Raw genomic sequence first — 20,077 nt, 5'->3', positions numbered from 1 at the left:
AATAAGTTCTCTATATGGTACACATTAGGTGAGAGAGTATAATAAAACCTGAAGGATTTTGTACAGCTGCGTAACCAACTTCTATCACTGTGACTCTCGGGCACAATAATAAACAGCAGAATCTTCAGTCTTCAGGCTGTTCATCTGCAGATACAGCTGCTCTCTGCTGTTGTCTCTGGAGACAGTAAACCGGCCTTGTACTGACTGAGAGTAGTATTTGCCACTACCAAGTGCCTCAGTTGCAATCCACTCCAGTCCTTTTCCAGGAGCCTGTCTGATCCAGTGCATCCAGTAGCTGCTGAATGAGATTCCAGATGTTGTACAGGTCAATCTGTGAGACTCTCCAGGTTGTTTAACTGCTGGTTCAGATTCTGTCAGAGTCTGACCATTAACGCCTACAAAATAATAAGAAAATGAATAACTTGCACAACTTTAAAGCATGTGACAAAATATTTAGACCATCAAAAAAAGAAAAAACAAAAGAAAAAACTAACTCTTAACCTGCTAAGCAGAGAGTTAAAAACAGCAGTCCTGTCCTGCAGTCCATCATGTTGAGATTAGTCCACTGTTCTCTGTCATCATCCCTGCAGTCAGATATGAAGATGAAGACGCTCTCAGCATTTTTGCATGAACTCCTCCTCTCAGAGATTTGCAACCGGACTGTGAATAACATTCAGAAACTATGAGGTAAGTGTTAATAATGAAAGAGTGAAAAAACAATGTAGGCTAGTTTAAATGAGTTTTATTTGAAACAACATTTTTGGGTTTAACAAAATGTTTGGTTGATATATCAGAGAGAAACAAAATGTTGTGATTTTGTGATTAGCAAAATTTACTTTATATTGGAATACAAGGGTATAACAGAAGTGTATATGCTTCATTTTAATAATTTATTGAGAATATGTGATATGCTCAGTAATATATTGATCTTTTTTTGCTTCACAACATGCAAAAACCATACATCACACTATGTAAAGATGTTATATTGGATTTACCCATGTGCTTTTCATTTTCATTTTGTCAAAGCAGTCCATACCTTTAACCTCCTAAGACCCGAACTCTTCCACGGCATGCATTTTTAATTTTTCTTTGATATTTGGGCATATTGGGGCCTGATAAATCTAAAAACAAAGAATTACCAGATTTTTTTTTTACCTTATTTTTGTTTTTAAGAAAAATAAGAGCCACAAATGAGGGTATTCGTCTAAAATTTTGATAGAACAGTAGCAGTATAATGTCCTCGTAAGTGGATATCAGGCCCTTGTAGAGCAAAATTTAGTATTTTGGTCTAAATAACCCAAAATGTGATGTCCACATATGTGGACGCCAGGTCCTAGGAGGTTAAATATCATTTAAAAATGGCTTTACTAGTTATTGCGAACGCTTGTTTGCAGTTCTTGCTGCTAAGGGTGGCCCAACCAGTTATCATGTTAAAGAGCCATGTAAGTTTTTTCCCCTTCATCATAAACACCTTCACAATCATGAAAAAAATGGGAAATCAGGAAGGGGGCAAACACTTTTTCACACCACTGTATATGCTTTTGTGTCTTTTCTTTATGTGCTTGTGTGCTGTATTCTTTGTGGATACACCACAAGGATGAACTTTTATGTGTTACAATATTGTTCCCTCTATTTAGGGAATTCAGATTAGTTTGAGGGGCTGGAGTGGTATAAAATAAAATGTCCCTCAACTGCATCAGATAACACTTTGTTTTGAAAATGTAAGAAGTAGAAAGGAGATATTTCTTTCTTAATTTAGGGAGTAAAATTAAAATCAGTCAAAAATAAAAAAAAATAAATAAAACTACATATACCTGAAAATTTTGCTTAAATACACTAGCAAAGTATTTCTGTTTCTTCCCACCTCTGTTTATAAGTCATGTTTAGACCTCAGTAAGTCATAGAACCTGTTAACAGAGTCACTCTGTGGCACAAATTCATGAAGTGCAACTCTGTGAGTTTGTGCAAAAATTATTAGCATACTCATGGTCTGACTTATTTGGCTGCTTTAGGCTTTAATCGATGGGGTCGTCCACTGGAAATGATTATATTTACTCACTTGTAGTTGGAAACTTCAGTCATGCGTGTATTCAAGTCCTCTGTCTCCCTTTGTTCGTTGTCGTGTTGTCTGTGTCATCTTTGGACTTTTTGTTTTTATTTAGTAAGCTGTGTTTGGATATATATAAATACATATATATATATTTATATTTATATATATATATATATATATATATATTTTTTTTTTTTTTTTTTTTACATAGACAACGAGAAAATCTTACAAATCATCAAAGCCCATCTCTTTAATAGATGTACATGAAGGTAATGACACTTGCAAAAGCAAAGAGGTTGTTCCAAAAAATGTAAATATGAAAACAATAATGTAATTATTATAATGAAATAATAATTTCATTATTGTTTTCTTAACAGGGTTTTAAAACATATGTCTGAGGTCCACTCGAGGATTTTGTTCAGCTGCTTCACTGATTCCAGTCACTGTAAGTGTTGAAGGATACAAAAAAAACAACAACAGCAATAGAATAATATTAAACACAAAGTGAACCCGTCTTCCTTCATTAAATAGGTTCTTTTAGATGTTAAGGAGGAATTGACTTAACCAGGCTGGCGGAGAATGAAGACAACCGGACACCTGCGGCAGATGGGGAATCAGTGAACTTTTATTGAGACAGAGACAACCTCTCAACACAGCTCACATCAGGAGATTCCTAAGATTTGCTGTAAGGATGGGTATATATTCTCTAAAACTTACAGGAGGGGGTTGTGAGGAAAGTGCTGCATTAGCAGAAAAACAACTCCATAAAAGGAAATCGGCCTTGGGTGTTCTAGTCTCTTCGCTTGCAGATATCTTGCACCTGCAGGATGAGGCGATCGCTTCTTATCGCTCTCAAGGCCAAAGTCGTGAGCACATTTTTATTACACAGTTGCACAGTAACTTTAAAGCTGAACAATATTTAAAGCTGAATAATGTTTGATCAGATTATATTTTCTTCAAATCCCCCTTTTGACCCATCTTAAATGGGTCAACACACAAAAATAAGTAACATTCAAAGGAACACAGAGACGTGTCGAAGCCTGGCTCGAAAAACTCCTCGGGTCTTATCATTTGTCTTTATCTGTCATTGCAGATGAGGAGAAAAGAGTCCAGGCACCACCCTGCCCAGGGGTCGGCTGCAAGCAGTCTCGGTTCCCGACGAAAGCAGTAACAGCTGTCCTGCACCCAAGGATACAACGAGTCAGTGCAACCAGGGTAGTGACACAAAATTAACAGTTCCTGTAACCCAGCAACCAAAAAGCATAAGTAATGATAAAAATGTGGAGAGTACAGAGTATACTATAATAATGAGAGATATAAACGTGAAAATGTGAAAGAATAAATCAACCGTAAAATAAACCCAGAACGGTAACTGCTAAGGACATTCAAAAGTGAATATGGTAAAACGTGAGGAAGGGGTGTGGAAAAAAAACAATTTATATCCAGTGGTGGGAGTACACATTCGCTCAGGCTTAAGTCCGGAGACCCTGAGAACATCGCTTAACCCTCACAACCCGACCAGACACAGTTCAACCAGATATATCCCTCAAGAGGAAGTGGGTGAGGGAAACAATTAATAACAAGCCTAATACAAAACACCACAGAGAAACAACCATTCTAGAAGCATTTAAACAAGAGAAAGACGATAATGTTCGTCACCCTCACGATCAGAGTTTTCATCATCCGTTGGCGAGGAGGTGGGAAGTTGACCAGCCAATAAAGGCATCTGCCGGGCGAGATCCTTATCCTCAGGAGTGAAAGCTGTAACAATCAGTCTCTGGAAGAGGGATCGAATGCATGGAATACAACAGCAACCGCAGGTGACTAGGACAGCAACAAAAACTGAGATGGAAACTAGGATGGAAGCTACAAGGGCCTTATATTTGCCAAACATGTTAAGCCAAGAGTCCCACATGGCAGTATCAACGCCCGAGTGTTCCTTCATTTTAACAGTAAGAGCTGTGAGGCCAGTAATAGCTTTAGTGAGGGAACCATCAGGAGCTGTGTTATTGGGGATATAGGTACAGCACTCCTGACCAAAAAGGCTGCAGACTCCGCCTCTTTCTGCGAGGAGAAAATCCGTTGCGACCCTGTTTTGGAAAGCCATTAGGGAAGTGGCAGATAACTGTGCATGCACAGCTTCAAAACCATCTCGAGTGTAATTAGCTAACAGTTGCACATTAAAGTGAATGTAGTTAATTCTGTCTACATTCGCATTTATTTCAACCATCCAAAGTATCGAGGCCCATCCTGCTTTCACCTGGTCTCGCAGTTTATATTCATCGGGGACCCCACGGGGTATACCTACAGCATCAATATAGGTTGGATTATGAGCTGAACCTGGGATTAGAGAACGTTTAGAGCGGCGTTCAGAGGAGGATGGGAGGCCAACTTCGTGTACTTCTATAGAGAGATCTACTGGAGTGACTAAAACAGGTAAAATAAGAGTTATGAGAGCGCAAAGACCTGACGCATCCCGAGGGAAACCATCATATAACTTGTTATTGCCACACCACCACCACAAATCAGCCCTAGCCGTAGGTCGGAAGTTTGGTTTCATAACCGTCATCTCAGTGCACCAAGAAGAGTTCAAGCTACCTAGTTTTACTGCATTGCCAGTCAGGTTAATACAAGTGAAATTGTTCACAGCTACATCTGAAGAAAAGAAAGGTGGTTTATTAGAGACCGAGCGTTGAGTTTTAGGAAAGTGGTTTTCCAGATATGAGCAATGACCTCGTTTTGTGTTGTTCATAAGATGCAGGAGGCATGCACTATTGACTGGCGCCGGTACAACTCTTAAAGTGGGGCGGGCTCCCATACATACTATGCAGTCGGAAGCCGTCTTGTCAGCAGCTTGTTCAGCTAGTAGTAACCAGTTGTTTGTTGCTCCAGAAATACCGGTTAGAATTTGGAAGAGGTCATCTTTAGACATTTTATTTGTGTCTACAATGCGTATTCGGCCGTTTCTCCCCCCGTTTGTATATGTCACCGGAGGGCCATTAAAGGTGGGGTTATCATCTTTAACTACAGAGCTTGGAGCTGCACCAACGCTAGGGCATATTTCCATTTGCCAATACAGGGCGGTGCGATCAGTCCAAGGGGCAAGTATAAATTGTTGACAGGAGGTCAAGGCCAGATCCTTTAGGGTAAAAATTAAGCCTGAAAGATCCGGTTTTTTTGCTATTCTGAGCATATTTTGGTTTCTCCAGTGCAAAGCCTGACCCCTAGAGTGCTTGGACCAATCGAGGTCCGTTTCTGACACTAAACTGGACCACTTCCACTGATGCCAACCTCCCAGGGTTATATACCACACTGAGGAGGAGAGATGTACTGCAAGGTTAAAAAGATCCCCCCCTTGGTCTTTGGTGACGGGAGTGACTGGGAAGCTAGCGAAATCTATTTCGACTACCCAACTTTTATTGTTGGGGACACAGAGAGTAATCATTCTAGTCGTACTTGGGGTGCAGGAGGTAACCGTGTGTCGTTTCTTTCTAAATCGATCGGGCGTGGGCAAAACTGGAGAGGAAGTGGTGGGCAAGACCCTAGGGGCTACATTTGTCAGATTGGGACTGTCAGAAGGGGGCCAAGCTTTTGAACTTGAAGGTGTCAGAAGTGTCGGGGGCCCTTCACAGATCAGGATTATGCCAATGGGAATGAGACCCAGGGCCAGGAAGCAAACAAAGACGCAACATCTTTGCCTGCCTGTCATTTCAGGGGGAAAGGGCCAAGACATGTTTACTTAGCTTGTATGTCTTCTAATACAGGATGATGGGGCACAGAAAGGTGGTCCAGTTCCCCCCACCTCGCCAAGGGCGTGTTCTAGGAGTTAAAGAGCAACAAAAAGTATCAGTGACACAACTTTAAATGAGCTTTCAGCGGTTAAAACTATTGCAATGTAAAATGTAAATCTTAAAAACTCAAGCCAATATAAAAGCAAAGTCATAAAAGATGTTAAAAATAGAAAAATAAAAATGTTTAGTTCAGTATGAAGAACACCCCCTTTTGTAACCAGCCGGCTTGTAGGTTGAGTTTTGGCTCCCTCAAGTGGTTGGTGATGCTGTTGCAGCTCCTTCTGACAGGTCCTTCTGCACTTCTCTCAAGGTTCTTCCTGGTTCGGTGGCAGCAGCGCACTGTGTGTAATGAAACCAGGTGTCACCTTTCCCTTCGAGCCTGACAGCGTGGGAGGTCCGCTCTGTTATGCGGTAAGGGCCTGTCCAGCGAGGCTCAGCCCACTTTCTCTTTGTGACTTTCAGGAGGACGTAGTCCATTCCAGGTGTAGCCGCCTCTTTCAGCTCTTGCTGGTTTCTTTCAGCGACCTGTGAGGAATACTGGGCAACAAAACTGCGGAGCATGTTATAATATGTCCTCGGATCGAGGTCTGAATCAGCTTCATCCGACATTAACAGGCGAGAGGAGGGGCCAGGAAAAGGCCTGCCATGCTCCAACTCAAATGGAGTGTAACCAGAGGTTTGATTTACTGAGCATCTTATGGACATTAATGCAAGAGGCAATGCCTTAACCCAATCTAATTTGGTCTGTGCACAGATTTTAGCCAATTTAGTTTTTAGAGTTTGATTCATCCTTTCCACTTTCAGTTCTGAAACAACATCCATCTGTGAACCAATCTTTTTCTGCATCCATTAGAGGTTCTGCCTGCAAATCTGGCCTGATTTTCTCCTGTACCTGCACAACCTCTTCACACATATGTGGTTCCCCTGATCCCATGTGATCAGCCATGCTTATGCCTTCATGTGAGTAGGTGATGTGTGGTGCTTCCAAAATGGTACTGAGGCGTCTCTGCCTGAGTGAAGTGAGTGTGAAGGCCTGTGAGGAGACGTAGGCCACCACACTGTGTGATGTCAAAATTTTTAGTGGGTGGTTCATCACTATGTGTGCTGTTTTCTGAATGATTTTTGCAAGTCCAGCAACGTGTTGTGTGCACGGTGGGTGGCGTTTTTCAGTGTTGTCAAGCATTACGCTTACATATGTCAACACTTTTCTCTCTCCCCCTTTTTTCTGGAACAGGATACCATTGATATGGGTTCCAGTTCCAGAAACATCAAGATGAAAAGGCAAAGCATAATCTGGCACAGCAAGGTCAGAGGCGACAGAAAGCTGTTGTTTTAACTTTATAAACGCCTGTTCTGTTTCTGTAGTCCATGAGAGGGGAGCAGAGAGGTTTCTCATGCCTTGTTCATTTACCAAAACGCGCAAAGGGGAAGTAAGGCCAACATAGTCTGGGACATAGGTCCTGCTGTAACCAGTCAGGCCCAAAAATGACAACATGTCTTTTACAGTTAGAGGTTTTGGATGGTGCAAAATGGAGTTCCTGTGTTCTGGGGACAAGGAAATACCGGACTGTGAGACCATGCGGCCTAGAAAAGAAACCTGTTTTCTTGCAATCTGTAGTTTGTTTTTGCTCACTTTAAAACCTGTGTTGGCCAGGTGGTGAAGTACCACTCTGGTGGCCTCCAAACAGATGTCAGCCGTGGGGGCAGACAGCAAAAGGTCATCCACATATTGTATTAACATACAGTCAGATGGTAGTGGGCTGGTTTGTAAAAGTTCTTTCAAACACTGATTAAACAGTCCTGGGGAGAGGGCAAATCCCTGTGGTAAGCGAGTGTAACGCCATTGTCGGCCTCTAAATGTAAATGAGAAAATGTCACGCAGTGACTCACGAAGTGGGAGGCAGAAAAAGGCATTAGCCAAGTCAATGCAGGTGAACCAGGCATGAGATGGTGGGAGGTTGGTCAAGGCAACATAAGGATTAGGCACAGGCAAAGTAGGAGTGCCAAGTAAGGCATTAATCCTTCTCAAATCATGTGCCATTCTGAACTTCCCCGTGCCTTTTTTCTCAACGGGTAGGATGGGCGTGTTCCACTTAGAGCAGGAGGGCTCCAAGACACCGGCAGTGACCAAACCAGAAATTGTTTCTGCAATCCCAGCCTCAGCCTCCGGTCTGTGTGGGTACTGAGGCTGCCACAAAGGGGTAGCAGATGACAGTTGAAAAGAGACTGGCTCCACATCAACTAAACCTACATCTGTGGGTCCAAGGGACCACAAACAATCTGGAAGAGAGTCGAGTAAAGGCGCAGCATCACAGTGGTCTGTGTGTTCTCTTCCATGTGACCCGCTGACCACTCCATGTTGCAGTGTTGAGGAATTAAAGCAATCATTTAAAATTTGGTATGTCTTGGTAGATGGAGAAAACAAAACCTGTGGGAGTTTTGTAGGTGTCCAGTCAGTGGCCGCAAGGGAACGTTTAACCATTCCACCCAGCTCCTTAGCCTGGTGTCCAGGATGTAAGGCCAGTGACACATGGGGAGCTGCCTCATCAGACATCATGTACCACTGTAATTGATCTGTTGTAAAAGTAACCGCTGCTGCCACTCCCTCCGGTGCCGCAAAAATGCACGACATGTTCAGAGACCAAACCCGCCCCTCACACTGCTCTTGGAACATGTGCTGGTACCAGGTGGTGTCATGCCTGTCATAAAACAGTGTAACATGAGGTGGGTCAGGGGGAGGGACATAAGGATGTAGGAGTGAGAGCCACGGCCGCCATTGCTGAAAAGCAGTCCAAACTCCTGGTTCAGCAGGTGTTTCAACTTCCAATAGTCATTATTCCACCAGAGATATTAAGTACCGGATATATGCCTGCTGAGGGAGGAGTTGAGGCAGAATAGGGAGGTGGCTGAGACCTATTTTTCTTCATGTGTGGTTTTGCAGTTTCCCATAAACACACCCAGTGATTAAATTTAGCTTTGCGGCCTGCGTGCTTATCTGCTTCCTTTCTGTGTCTCACCCCGCTCATCACACCTGCACCTGCTGCTGCTGAGTTGGCTTCTTCCTCTTTCTCTTTTGCCTGCATAGCCTTATTCTGCCAAATTATTCCCCAGTTACCACTACTCCCCTCGTCCTTTCCCTTTTCTTTCATTAACCTTTCAGCTGTTTTCCTCAATGACTCTTTCTGCTTTTTTGCTTCTTTAGGCTGGTGTGTGGAGTTGATGACTGTCTCAACACATGTTAATTGTTCTCCCAATGTGCTAAGAATAACACCGGGACCCCAACCATCATCATTAGTTTCTCGATCTAATTCTCCATCCATTTTACTGTCAATGGAGGAGTGTTCTTTTATTGATTTTAAAGGAGAATTTGGGCCAGCTGGGTTTCTGCCTCTGTTAGGCACTAACAGCTGGGGCGCTGCTTTAAAGGTGAGTCAGCACTGAAATATCCCTTCAGGTGTTACCAAGCTTCTACCAAACCGGAGTCTGGCGGGTAACCTTGCCTAGAGCTTCCTGATAGGGGTGCTAGTTGGTTGTCACCTTGTTCACACGTCTCATTCACACTTCATACATTACCTGCAGTCACTCATTACCCTCCTTATGTATGTAATAAATGTGTAAAAAAAAAAATTCTATGTGTGGTGTATTATTTTAACCAAAAGAGGAACCTAGTTCCTTTAATTGTGTAATCTGTGAACAACGGAGAACCAAACTGTCCTGCCCAGTGTTCCACAGCAAGCATTCAGCGTGTATTTATGTGTGTCCAATATCAAACAGAACATCAAAACATTTAAAACACTAAAATCATCGGGGTTTTAAGAAGAGATCCGTTTTCTCCTATTGATCAAAGGGACCCCTCCTTTGGACTCCAACCAGTACTTCTCCTTTTTAAGTTTTAGAGGATCTTTTCTAATAAAGTCCTCTGGGCCTTCCTAACCCTTCTGTAGTTTAGAGAATATTACTAAAAAATATTCTCAAGGCCTTTAACCTTTTAATTTGTTTAGAAAGGCGTTACTAATAAACCCTTTCAAGGTCCCAGACCTGCACTGAGGTATGTATCCGACACCGGAGAGCAACCCGTCGGCTGCAACCGTGGTCAGACCTCAGTTCACTCTTATCTTTATTCACTTATTCACTTATTTCTTATTCACTTATCTCTTATTCACTTATTTCTTATTCACTTGTCTGATTCTCAACAAGCCTTAAGTAAGCCAGACAATTTTGGTTATGAATTACTAGGAGTTTGGACACTAAGTATTTTTATAATGTTCAATATAGCAGAAATAAAAGGTCTGCTTACCTTGTTTTTGTGTGCACACAGCTTTTGTCCAAACTCCGTTCACTCAGACCACGGCCGAAGTCCTCCCATCCGTTCCAGTTGACCTGGAGCGGATCCTGTTCGTGACGCCAATTGAAGGATACAAAAAAAACAACAACAGCAATAGAATAATATTAAACACAAAGTGAACCCGTCTTCCTTCATTAAATAGGTTCTTTTAGATGTTAAGGAGGAATTGACTTAACCAGGCTGGCGGAGAATGAAGACAACCGGACACCTGCGGCAGATGGGGAATCAGTGAACTTTTATTGAGACAGAGACAACCTCTCAACACAGCTCACATCAGGAGATTCCTAAGATTTGCTGTAAGGATGGGTATATATTCTCTAAAACTTACAGGAGGGGGTTGTGAGGAAAGTGCTGCATTAGCAGAAAAACAACTCCATAAAAGGAAATCGGCCTTGGGTGTTCTAGTCTCTTCGCTTGCAGATATCTTGCACCTGCAGGATGAGGCGATCGCTTCTTATCGCTCTCAAGGCCAAAGTCGTGAGCACATTTTTATTACACAGTTGCACAGTAACTTTAAAGCTGAACAATATTTAAAGCTGAATAATGTTTGATCAGATTATATTTTCTTCAGTGTCGAGCACAATAATACACAGCAGAATCTTCAGTCTTCAGGCTGTTCATTTGCAGATACAGCTGTTTTCTGCTGTTGTCTCTGGAGGCAGTAAACCTGCCTTGTACTGACTGAGAGTAGTAGTTGCTGCCACCATTAGTATCAGTTGCAATCCACTCCAGTCCTTTCCCAGGAGCCTGTCTGATCCAGGCCATCCAGTTGCTACTAAATGAGAGTCCAGAGCTGGTACAGGTGAGTCTGTGAGACTCTCCCGGTTTTTTAACAACTGGTTCAGATTGTGTCAGAGTCTGGGCATGGACTGTTAAATAACAACCAAATCATAGTCAGTTTCTTTCATTTTGCAGCATTTTATTGATAATTAAAGGTCATTTAGCTTTACCTCCCCAGCAGATAGTTAAAAGCAGCAATACTCTCTTGTAGTCCATCATGTTAAACTGTGTGACATCTGCTCTCTCTGTCATGCTCCTTGCAGTCAGATAAGTAGAGGCTGAAGATAAATTTTGCATTGACTCCTCCTCACATTGTACTATCAGACTGGTTCTGCATGAACTCTTTTCATGGTGAAACTAGAATAAATGCTCGGTGTAAGCAAATGTCTTAAAATGTTTTCACAACCTTAAAAATTAGCAACATTTTTAATGTCTCTTCAACAACAATTATAGCACTGAATATATAATCTGACTAAGTGAAATATTTTGCTTTGTCACATACTGAGCTTTGACACTGTGTTGAAAAGACAAAAAGTTTAATATTTAGAAATTTGAGGTCATTTTCTTCTGAGTGCACTTAGTATCTCTGTTGTTGCAATATTATAACACACTTTGCAAAACTATTAGCACAGCTATTACACATAACAGAACCTGTTTTCTTCTTCTTTTTCTCCCTTTTTTCCCCCACCTGTCCCGTTTGGTTCTTTAGCCGTCAAAATTGTTGTCTGAAGGCCAACAAAGATACCCAACATTACCAAGTGGATCTTCATTGCTTTGCCTTATTGGTCCACTGGATCACCTGTTGAGAGAAAAAAAAAGAGAAAAAAAGCAAAAAAAGAGAGCAGCATAATAAACACAACATCATAGCTAAGTATAAATAACAGTAAATACTAAATATTGAATGTTGTTGTGCAGCACGCAGGACTGACAGCGCACAATGTGCTTTGAGGTAGCAGCCAAGAAAGGTGTAGTTTGTGTCTGTGAACACCCATGTAACACCTGTGTGCACACCTGTGTGGATCAGTGCACTTATATTCAAAAGGTTTCTCCATATAACAATCTGCTAGAGAGTGTGGGGAGCCATAGCCCCCCGTCCCCCCAGGGCATGAATCAGGCATGGAGGAGATCCAGGCTCCAGATATCCAGAGTTCCCAGAGTGCGAGAGCCCAAGGAGGACCGAGCAGCAGGTCCAGAGCCCGGAGGCTCCTGGGCCCCCTACCCCCCGGAGGAGGCCCGACCGAGCTACGGACGCCCGGCCCCTCCAAGCAGCCACTGGGAGTGAGCCGGTACATACCTGAGCGCCCAGCCCCAGACACCAAGAACTACAAATGCACCGACGCCTGAGGCAGGGAGAGTGGTGAGGGGTGATAGGCCTCCATACTTTGGAGAGCCTGAGATGAACCTGTTTTCTTCTGAATACTCATCCATCAGTTACTCATCGAATCTAACTGATCTCTATTACAAACTACTTTGCCCTGTATACGGATCAAATCAAATCCATTTTTTAAAAGTTAGTTTGTAATGTGTTCCATCTGGATATTTGAATGGTGGTTTGTATGTAATATAAAAAGAAAAATCAACCTTTATCAAAACTTGTTTGCACTTCTAACACCGGTGCAGTGTTTTGCTGGCTTTTGTGGTCACTGTGTAGTGTTTTTCAAAAGTAGTCTATGTTTACACAGATAGTGCCCTTGTGTAAAAAGTAGTCATGGTAATTTATATTGTTTTGTGAATTTTCATACATACATAATAATTGGGCTTATCAGGACAACATATCAGGACAAGGAAGAGTAAAAGGGAATAGTTTTTGCATGAATTACTTGCAAAAACGTTATTACTGTGTCTCATCGAGCAGAGTAATAAACTGCTGTGTCCTTAGTCTTCAAACTCTTAATTATAGATACACTTTACTATGGGAGTCATCTCTGGAGATGGTAAATCTACCCAGGATTGACTGGGAGTGAGAGATAGGAGAACTGTAAGTGCTGATATAAGCAATCCACTCCAGTCCTTTTTCAGGAGCCTGTCTGATCTAGTTCATTTTGTAGCTGCTTAATGTAAACCCAGAGCCTTTTAATCACTGCTTCAGATTCTCTGAATCTGATGATCAAGACCTTGCAAGACATTGACAATCAAGATCAGGGAAAATCCTGACCAGACCTGCAAACAGCTAAAAGCAGCAGTCCTGTCTTGTAATCCATCATACAATATGGCACCCAAAGTTGTCTGTTATCTGTCATTAGGTAGCAGTTAGAGCTGCTGGTTTGTATGGACACCTCACAGGAAGAAGATAAGGAAAGGAAAAAATATCACCTTTTCCTCAGTGTCATCAACACTGTGGCATATCACAGTGTTCAATTGTTGCTTTATATTCCTATTAATGTGAGCTGCAGACAGTGACTAATTAAGTCTCTTTCAGAAATGCTACACTTGGGTCTAAATGATTTAAAGCTCTGCTTTGAAAAAAACTTTTCCTTCAAATCATCATTGGCTCTTCCTCTGGTGGGCTCATATAAGTGTATATATATATTCTTATATGTACATATCTAATTCCTTGAACCTAAAACTATGAAAAAATAAATAAATAAAAAGGAGCAAAAATCATTGTAAGACCTGTGCAATGATTTGTTGGTTTGATGCAAGTTTTAGCTGTCACTTTGTTGCTTTTTGCAAAAGTAGTTTATGTTCTCCATGGTAGTACCTAAATAATCACAAATAAATAAGTAATTATTGTAGTTTAGCCTGTTTTGAGAATTTTCATCCACAGGTAAATGAATAAATTTAGCATCTCAGGGCAACCACTATGAGACTACTGTGTGTTACTAGGGGTATTGGTGAATCTGGGAAGTAGTTTTTGTATGACTCTCCTATTACTGGCTGTCACTGTGTCACACCGGGCACAGTAATAAACTGCTGTGTCCTCAGTTTTCAAACTGTTCATTTGTAGAAAAAGTTTACTGCTGGAGTCATCTCTGGAAATGATGAATCTACCCTGGACTGACTGGGAGTAATAGATATGAGAACTGCCTGTGTGTATAAAAGCAATCCACTCCAGTCCTTTTCCAGGAGCCTGTCTGACCCAAACCATCCTGTAGCTGCTGAATGTGAATCCAGAGGCTGTACAGGTCAGTCTGTGGGATTCTCCAGGCCTTTTAATCACTGGCTCAGATTGTGTCAGAGTCTGACCATCAACACCTGTCAAGACATTAGAAAAAAATCAAATGACTTATTCTTCAAAATTTCATGTCAATGTCAATTTAAGCTCAGAGAAAAACCTTGCCTGCCCAGCAAACAGCTAAAAGCAGCAGTCCTGCCTTAAAATCCATCATAGTGCTATAGAAGTGCACAAAGGTGTCTGTTGTTCTCTCCAAAGAGGGTTAAGTAGTAGTGGAAGATGCTTTGCATTGACTCCACCTCACAGGAAAGTGATAACTGAAGGAAATGTTTTAATTCACAGTTTTTCAAATGCTAGCAAGTCTGTGCTATGAACACGCCTTTTGTCTGAAGAATTAATCTCTCCTCTAAACCTCTGCATATTGTATAAAAATGATGACAATATCACTTTTTTAATAATGCATGTTTCCATAACAATTACAGATTTTTACACAGATTTGATATTATTTTTGCTTTCTCTCATAGCATTCATGTTACAGTCTTCACTATACCAGGGTACTCATTCAGCAGTAACAATAATAAGCTAATTAATATTATAGTGTCTTTGAAAACATAGTTTAAGTTCAATTTTAGATTTGTCTCAGCTTTGGATCAGCTAGAAAGCCCTAAAGCATAGAAGTACTAAAGGTCATATTATGATTAACAATTTTAGTTTGATGCCAGACCCAGATTTAAAAATGATGAAAAGTGTACCGAAAGTACTTTGTATGCATTTCATTCATTACTATATTCATCACTATACAGTGGTGTGTAAAAAAAATGTTTGCCTCTATCTGATTACCTATTTTTTTTTGTATGTTTTTCACACTTAAATTTCAATATTAGACAGAGATAGCACAAGTAAACACAAAATGCAGTTTCTATATGAATATGCTTATGAAGGTGTTATAATGTAAATTACCTTTGGTTTATCACATGTTTGGAAAGTGTTTAATTTCTCTAGCCACACACAGGCCTGATTAGTGCCACACCTGTTCACCTGAAATCACTTAAAAGGTTGTTAAGATCTCCCAATTCTTTGAATCTTTGGGCTGAAGGAAGGACAATACTCGGTGTATAAATGCTCAATCAACAATCATTTATTTCCATACAATGAGCATAAACCATCCGGATGGGGAGACATGCATGCAGAGGGTCACAGCAAATCTCAAAATGGTGACGGGCTACTCCGCTTCTTATAGCCTCTAGTGGCCCCCACCTAGTCGTAAAAGCCTAAACATTCACATTTTTTCTCTGTTACGGCGCCTAAGTTATGACCTCGGCTCCCTGTCTTTCTGCTCTCTGTAAAGGTGGGGGTATGGAATGTGGTCTGTCTCTTCTATTATCGGCACAAGGTCCTCTGCACACAACATTCTCTTCATGATTCAGCAGTATGAAATGTCAAGAAACAGTGTAACACATTCACAGCAGATCAAGGGTACAGGGTAATCCACACCTGTCTAACAAATCCAAAAATGGTCACATTCTTTTAACCCAAAAATATAATGGAAACTAAGCTACATACACAGCACACAATCTAGACTAAGGGATATTATATGACCTACAGCAGTTAACATAATTCAACTACTTTAACTACAGATATAAGATAACATATGATAACAGAATAATCTCACAGGCCCTCCCTGACAAAGTGGACTAGACCAAAAATTCCTCAAAGGCCAGACATCATGCTGCAATCCAAGGAAAATCAGGAACAATGAAAAACAACAAACAAGTAATTAAGAGCTCTCAGTCTGGAGAAGTTTATAAGGTTATAAAGCCATTTCTAAAGCTGTGGCACTCAAACAAACCACAGTGAGATCCATTATCCACAAATGGCAAAAACATGGAACAGTGGTGACTCTTCCCAGGAGTGGCTGGCCGAGCATAATTACCCCAATAGTGAAATTATCGTCTAAGATGTCACAAAAGACTACAAAACAACATCCAAGAAACTGATAAAAGACTCATTGCCATTAATCACAAACACTTGATTCCATTGTTGCTACTAAGGGCCCAACCAGTTATTGGGTTTAGGAGACAATCATTTTTTCCACACAGGACCACGTAAGTTTGGATTTTTTTCCCTTAATAATTAACACCTTCATTTAGAAACTGCATTTTATGTTTACTTCTGTTGTCTTTGTCTCATATTTACATTTATTTGATGATTTAAAATATTTAAGTGTGATAAACATACAAACCAAAAAAAGGAAATCAGGAAGGTGGCAAACAGTTTTTCCACATCACTGTATCATAGAAACATGTTAAAATAATCTGAATAAAAAGTAGCAAAGTGCATGAAAAGCAAACATTGTATCTCTGCCAATCTAAGCAACTATTTGATAACAGGTTTGTCACATTATCTTAAAATGTACATATATGAAAAGTGACAAGGTTGTTTGCAAGAGGGGTGAACAGTAACTGATCCTGTTGCATATGCATTTCTGGGAGTTCCTATCTCAAAATGCAAAATGTACGGATTAGAAAGAATCAGGTGCCCAAACTGATTTACTAACATTTGTGACATGCAATTTACTGAAAATTGTCCTGGCATTAGTTGCACTTAATGTTGTGGCAGTCATTGCATTGCTGAGAAGTCTTTACAGAGATTTAAGAACATAATGTTTAGCCACATATTCTCCTTAAAATGCTGGCTGTGTGAGTGCTGTCCGAAAAAAAATGTGGGCTTTGTGGATAATTGGGAATCTTTCTGAGGAAGACCTAAAGAGCTGGCGAGCTTTTATTTCTAGTAATCTGAACAAATGTATAACAACCCCCTCCCCAAAACAAAATGTGACTACTCAGAGTTGGCACCAGCAAGCAGAGGTGCAGTCTCTTATGCCACTCTGCAGCTTCTTTCATCCTGCATTCCCTGAAAACCTCATCCCAACAAAAAACAACATTCAGAAAAAAACAATTTAAGCACAAAAAAGACAAGGAAGAAAGATATAGCTATCTAATAGTACCAAAACTAATGGATTATTCTTCCTTTCAACAGGAAGGGGCAGCCACCTGCTGTGACCCACTGGTACTTTTCCTACAGACTGTCTTATCCAAGCTGTACAGTTGCCAAAAGTTGCCAAAAGAATAAATGGCCTGTTTCCATTCACCTGAAGTTTTCTTATAAGCAGTTTTTATAGTCGAGTAGCAAGGAAGTTACCAACTATGTTATCTGATAAACTTGCCAGGAAACCAACTTTGCCTAGCATTTCTTTAATTGTATTACTCAGTCATACTTTAAATTGACACTGTAATTAAAATTTGTTGCAACAAAGGAACTAATTGTCCTCTTGTCTCTCCTCTTGTTGTTATACATACAGATTATCCAGAGCGGATTCACTTTGTCATAGAATTTTGAGGTGAAAAATGAATTTAGTCCATTTTGGAATAAAGCTACAATGTGACAAAATGACAATACAAGTGAAGCACTATGAATACTTTTTTAGACACAGTATGTATTTAAGGACTTTGGGGTTTTTGTTCAGGTCTACAGCTGGTTTGTGTTATTGTGGTTTCCTGGCACAGTAATACACAGCAGTGTCTTCAGGCTGCAGATTCTGTCCATTTAGAGTCACTGTCTTGCTGGAAGAATCTAAGCTGATACTGAACTTGTTCTTTAGTGAATCTTTGTAGAGTGTGCTATGTCCAACACCTGACCCTCCAACCCACTCCAGTCCTTTCCCTGCAGGCTGTCTGATCCAAGCTGTCCAGTAAGTGCTTATAGAATAAGTGACCTGACAACTGATAGTCAGACGTTGACCTGGCTGCAAAGTCAAAGGGCCTGACTGTGTCAGCTGTTCACACTTTACACCTGTAAAGAGAGAAGCATATTTCAAATTGTGCAGTTACAGATAAATTGGTTACTATGACAAATGCAAACCATGTATGATAAATCCAGAGAAACCTACATGATCCAGCTGCTAACAGTAGCAGAGCTACAGACAACATTGTTTATGGTGAGATTTCTGGTATCTCCAGCCAAAAAATATGAGGAGGTTTTTATGGCTGAGTAGCGAGGAAGCTCACTGAGTTTGCATAGAATAAACCACACGAGGCACTATGTAGCCAACAGAAGGGTGACTGTTCTATTTAAAAAAACTTTTCATGATAACTTTGCCTAATATTTGTTTAATTGTATTCACACTTTCACAGCCCCCCACAATGAAACAGAATATTAAACTACATTTTCCTAACTTTTTCTGCTCAAAGTTGTTCCATGCGCTATCAGCACGGAAGGATCTGCACCTGTCTTTTTGTATATATAGCAGAGATTTGCAGGTTAAAAACTGTAACTGATATTTATTTGTTTGCTGGGGACCATGAACAAAAACATCTCAGTATAACACAGAGATGTGTTATACAACATTTAGATCTGCAGTCTCCGGTCAAACAACAAATGAAATATTAAAAAAGTCACATTGTCATGATTTTTTTTATATATAATTAATGCAACTGACAATTCATGTAGTGTTATACTTTCAGTGTATCCTTTAGAAAAACTTTCAAAAGTATTTTTTTCCAGTAGAATTCTACAAATTTAAAGCAAATAAAAAGCTCAGCATCTTCTCATTAGCTGTTGAGATGCCAGGTAATGTACCTGAAAAGTTATACATTTCCTAGAGTTGTATCAATAAATAATGCAACCAACTGTTTATTAAGAGGTTTGCCATGCCATCTTAAAATGTGACTGTTTTTATTATTTATTACTGACATCTACATACAGCATTAAAACATTCAGGAATTTACTGCAGTAAAAAAGTATTGTGACCCACTGAAATACAAAGTAAGAAACAACAACAACAACAACAATCCTTTTATAGTGTGTACATGGTTACATGTATTTCAGGCCTTCACATCAGTTCATGTTCAATTTTCTGCCACCTTTAGGTGGTTGTAAAATATTTTCATTGAGTCTTTATGCTAAGTTATACAAAGTTTTAAAAGGAATTATTTCTGGAAAAAACACCTTTCAGTGAAATGTCACAAGAGACAAAAAAATAAGCGTACATTTAAAATCATTCCATCTGCACCAGTGACAATGAATCTGCAAACACAGTGGAATTTCTAAAGTTTGTAAAATGTTCTGACATTTTTCTTCATGTCAGAGACAGAGGAACTAGAAATCTGGATTGGATAGCTTTTTATAGTTAAATATGTGACAGTAATTTGGTAAGTAAGTAATTTAGCTCTGATGTTTCTTGAAATACTGATGTATAAAGGAAAAAGTTACTTTGTAGATTTTCATCATTTTGAACAAAGATGTGAACTGAAAATTTTAACTACTAGAAATGTTAAATGTTTTACATTGTACACAATAAAGATTTTATGTTGCAGAGTATAACTGGCAATGAATGATTTGCTGTTGTTTATATAATAGAAAAACAGATTTCTGCCATAAAAGATTGCAGGTCTCTTGCTCTCATGGTTGCAGGTTATGAAATATAGTGAATATCATGCTGGAAGCTGCCCAATAAAGGGAAATAGACAGGTGATGCCCTGATGCTGTCAAAGTCAGGATGGCTGCCAGTGACCAGCTGTTCACACTTCACATCTGTTGCAAAAAGCTTTTTTGTTCACAGTTTATACTGCAAAAGAATGATGACTAATAAATATGATAAATGATAAACTCCTAATTCCTTGTGCATTAGCAAATAATATGTTTAATGGAAGATGTTTTTTAAAATCAGAATTGCAATAAAAATTATAATAGGCCCCCATGGAAACAAAGAGTGTTGTCTAAATATAATGTGAGGTTTTCACTGGGGATAAAAACTGAACTAAAAACAACATATTTGAAACTTAAGCTGAACTAAATTGAACCTAAAGCGTTCTTTTTTGTTGTTACTTAAACTATGTATTTGTGCAAGTGTTAACACTGCTAGCATCCAGGACTAAGTTCTACATAAACTAATATTTTGTTGTTGCTGGTTTACATAAAATACCCTTGATGTTTTC

The 20,077-nt window shown here is 40.0% G+C and overlaps 1 protein-coding gene across 2 annotated transcripts; it reads right to left on the bottom strand.

The window, feature by feature from the left end:
* Window positions 1-2,520: 2,520 nt before the first annotated feature.
* On the bottom strand, window positions 2,521-10,751 carry LOC146711173 (uncharacterized). 2 transcript variants are annotated; one of them, XM_085453919.1, is made up of 3 exons: window positions 10,363-10,751; window positions 10,139-10,233; window positions 2,562-6,378 (listed from the first exon to the last, which is right to left on the bottom strand). In XM_085453919.1, exon 3 carries the CDS (start codon window positions 5,781-5,783, stop codon window positions 3,678-3,680), a length of 2,106 nt encoding a protein of 701 aa, XP_085310045.1. In that variant the 5' UTR covers window positions 5,784-6,378; window positions 10,139-10,233; window positions 10,363-10,751; the 3' UTR covers window positions 2,562-3,677. The 2 variants fall into 2 exon arrangements, 1 of the variants encoding a protein (XP_085310045.1); XR_014920114.1 differs by having other exon boundaries at window positions 2,521-3,229; window positions 10,139-10,751.
* Between the last annotated feature and the right edge of the window lie 9,326 nt (window positions 10,752-20,077).

Source organism: Copadichromis virginalis, linkage group LG4 (genome assembly GCF_057382275.1).
Source record: "Copadichromis virginalis isolate Kocher_CV1m ecotype Utaka linkage group LG4, C_Virginalis_male_GT1.1, whole genome shotgun sequence".
NCBI lineage: Eukaryota > Metazoa > Chordata > Actinopteri > Cichliformes > Cichlidae > Copadichromis > Copadichromis virginalis.
This window is presented reverse-complemented; position numbering and strand designations above follow the sequence as displayed.

What these genes read in the sequence shown, in the direction of transcription:
- LOC146711173 (XM_085453919.1), bottom strand. Translation starts at nt 5,783, where the DNA reads ATGTCTTGGCCCTTTCCCCCTGAAATGACAGGCAGGCAAAGATGTTGC.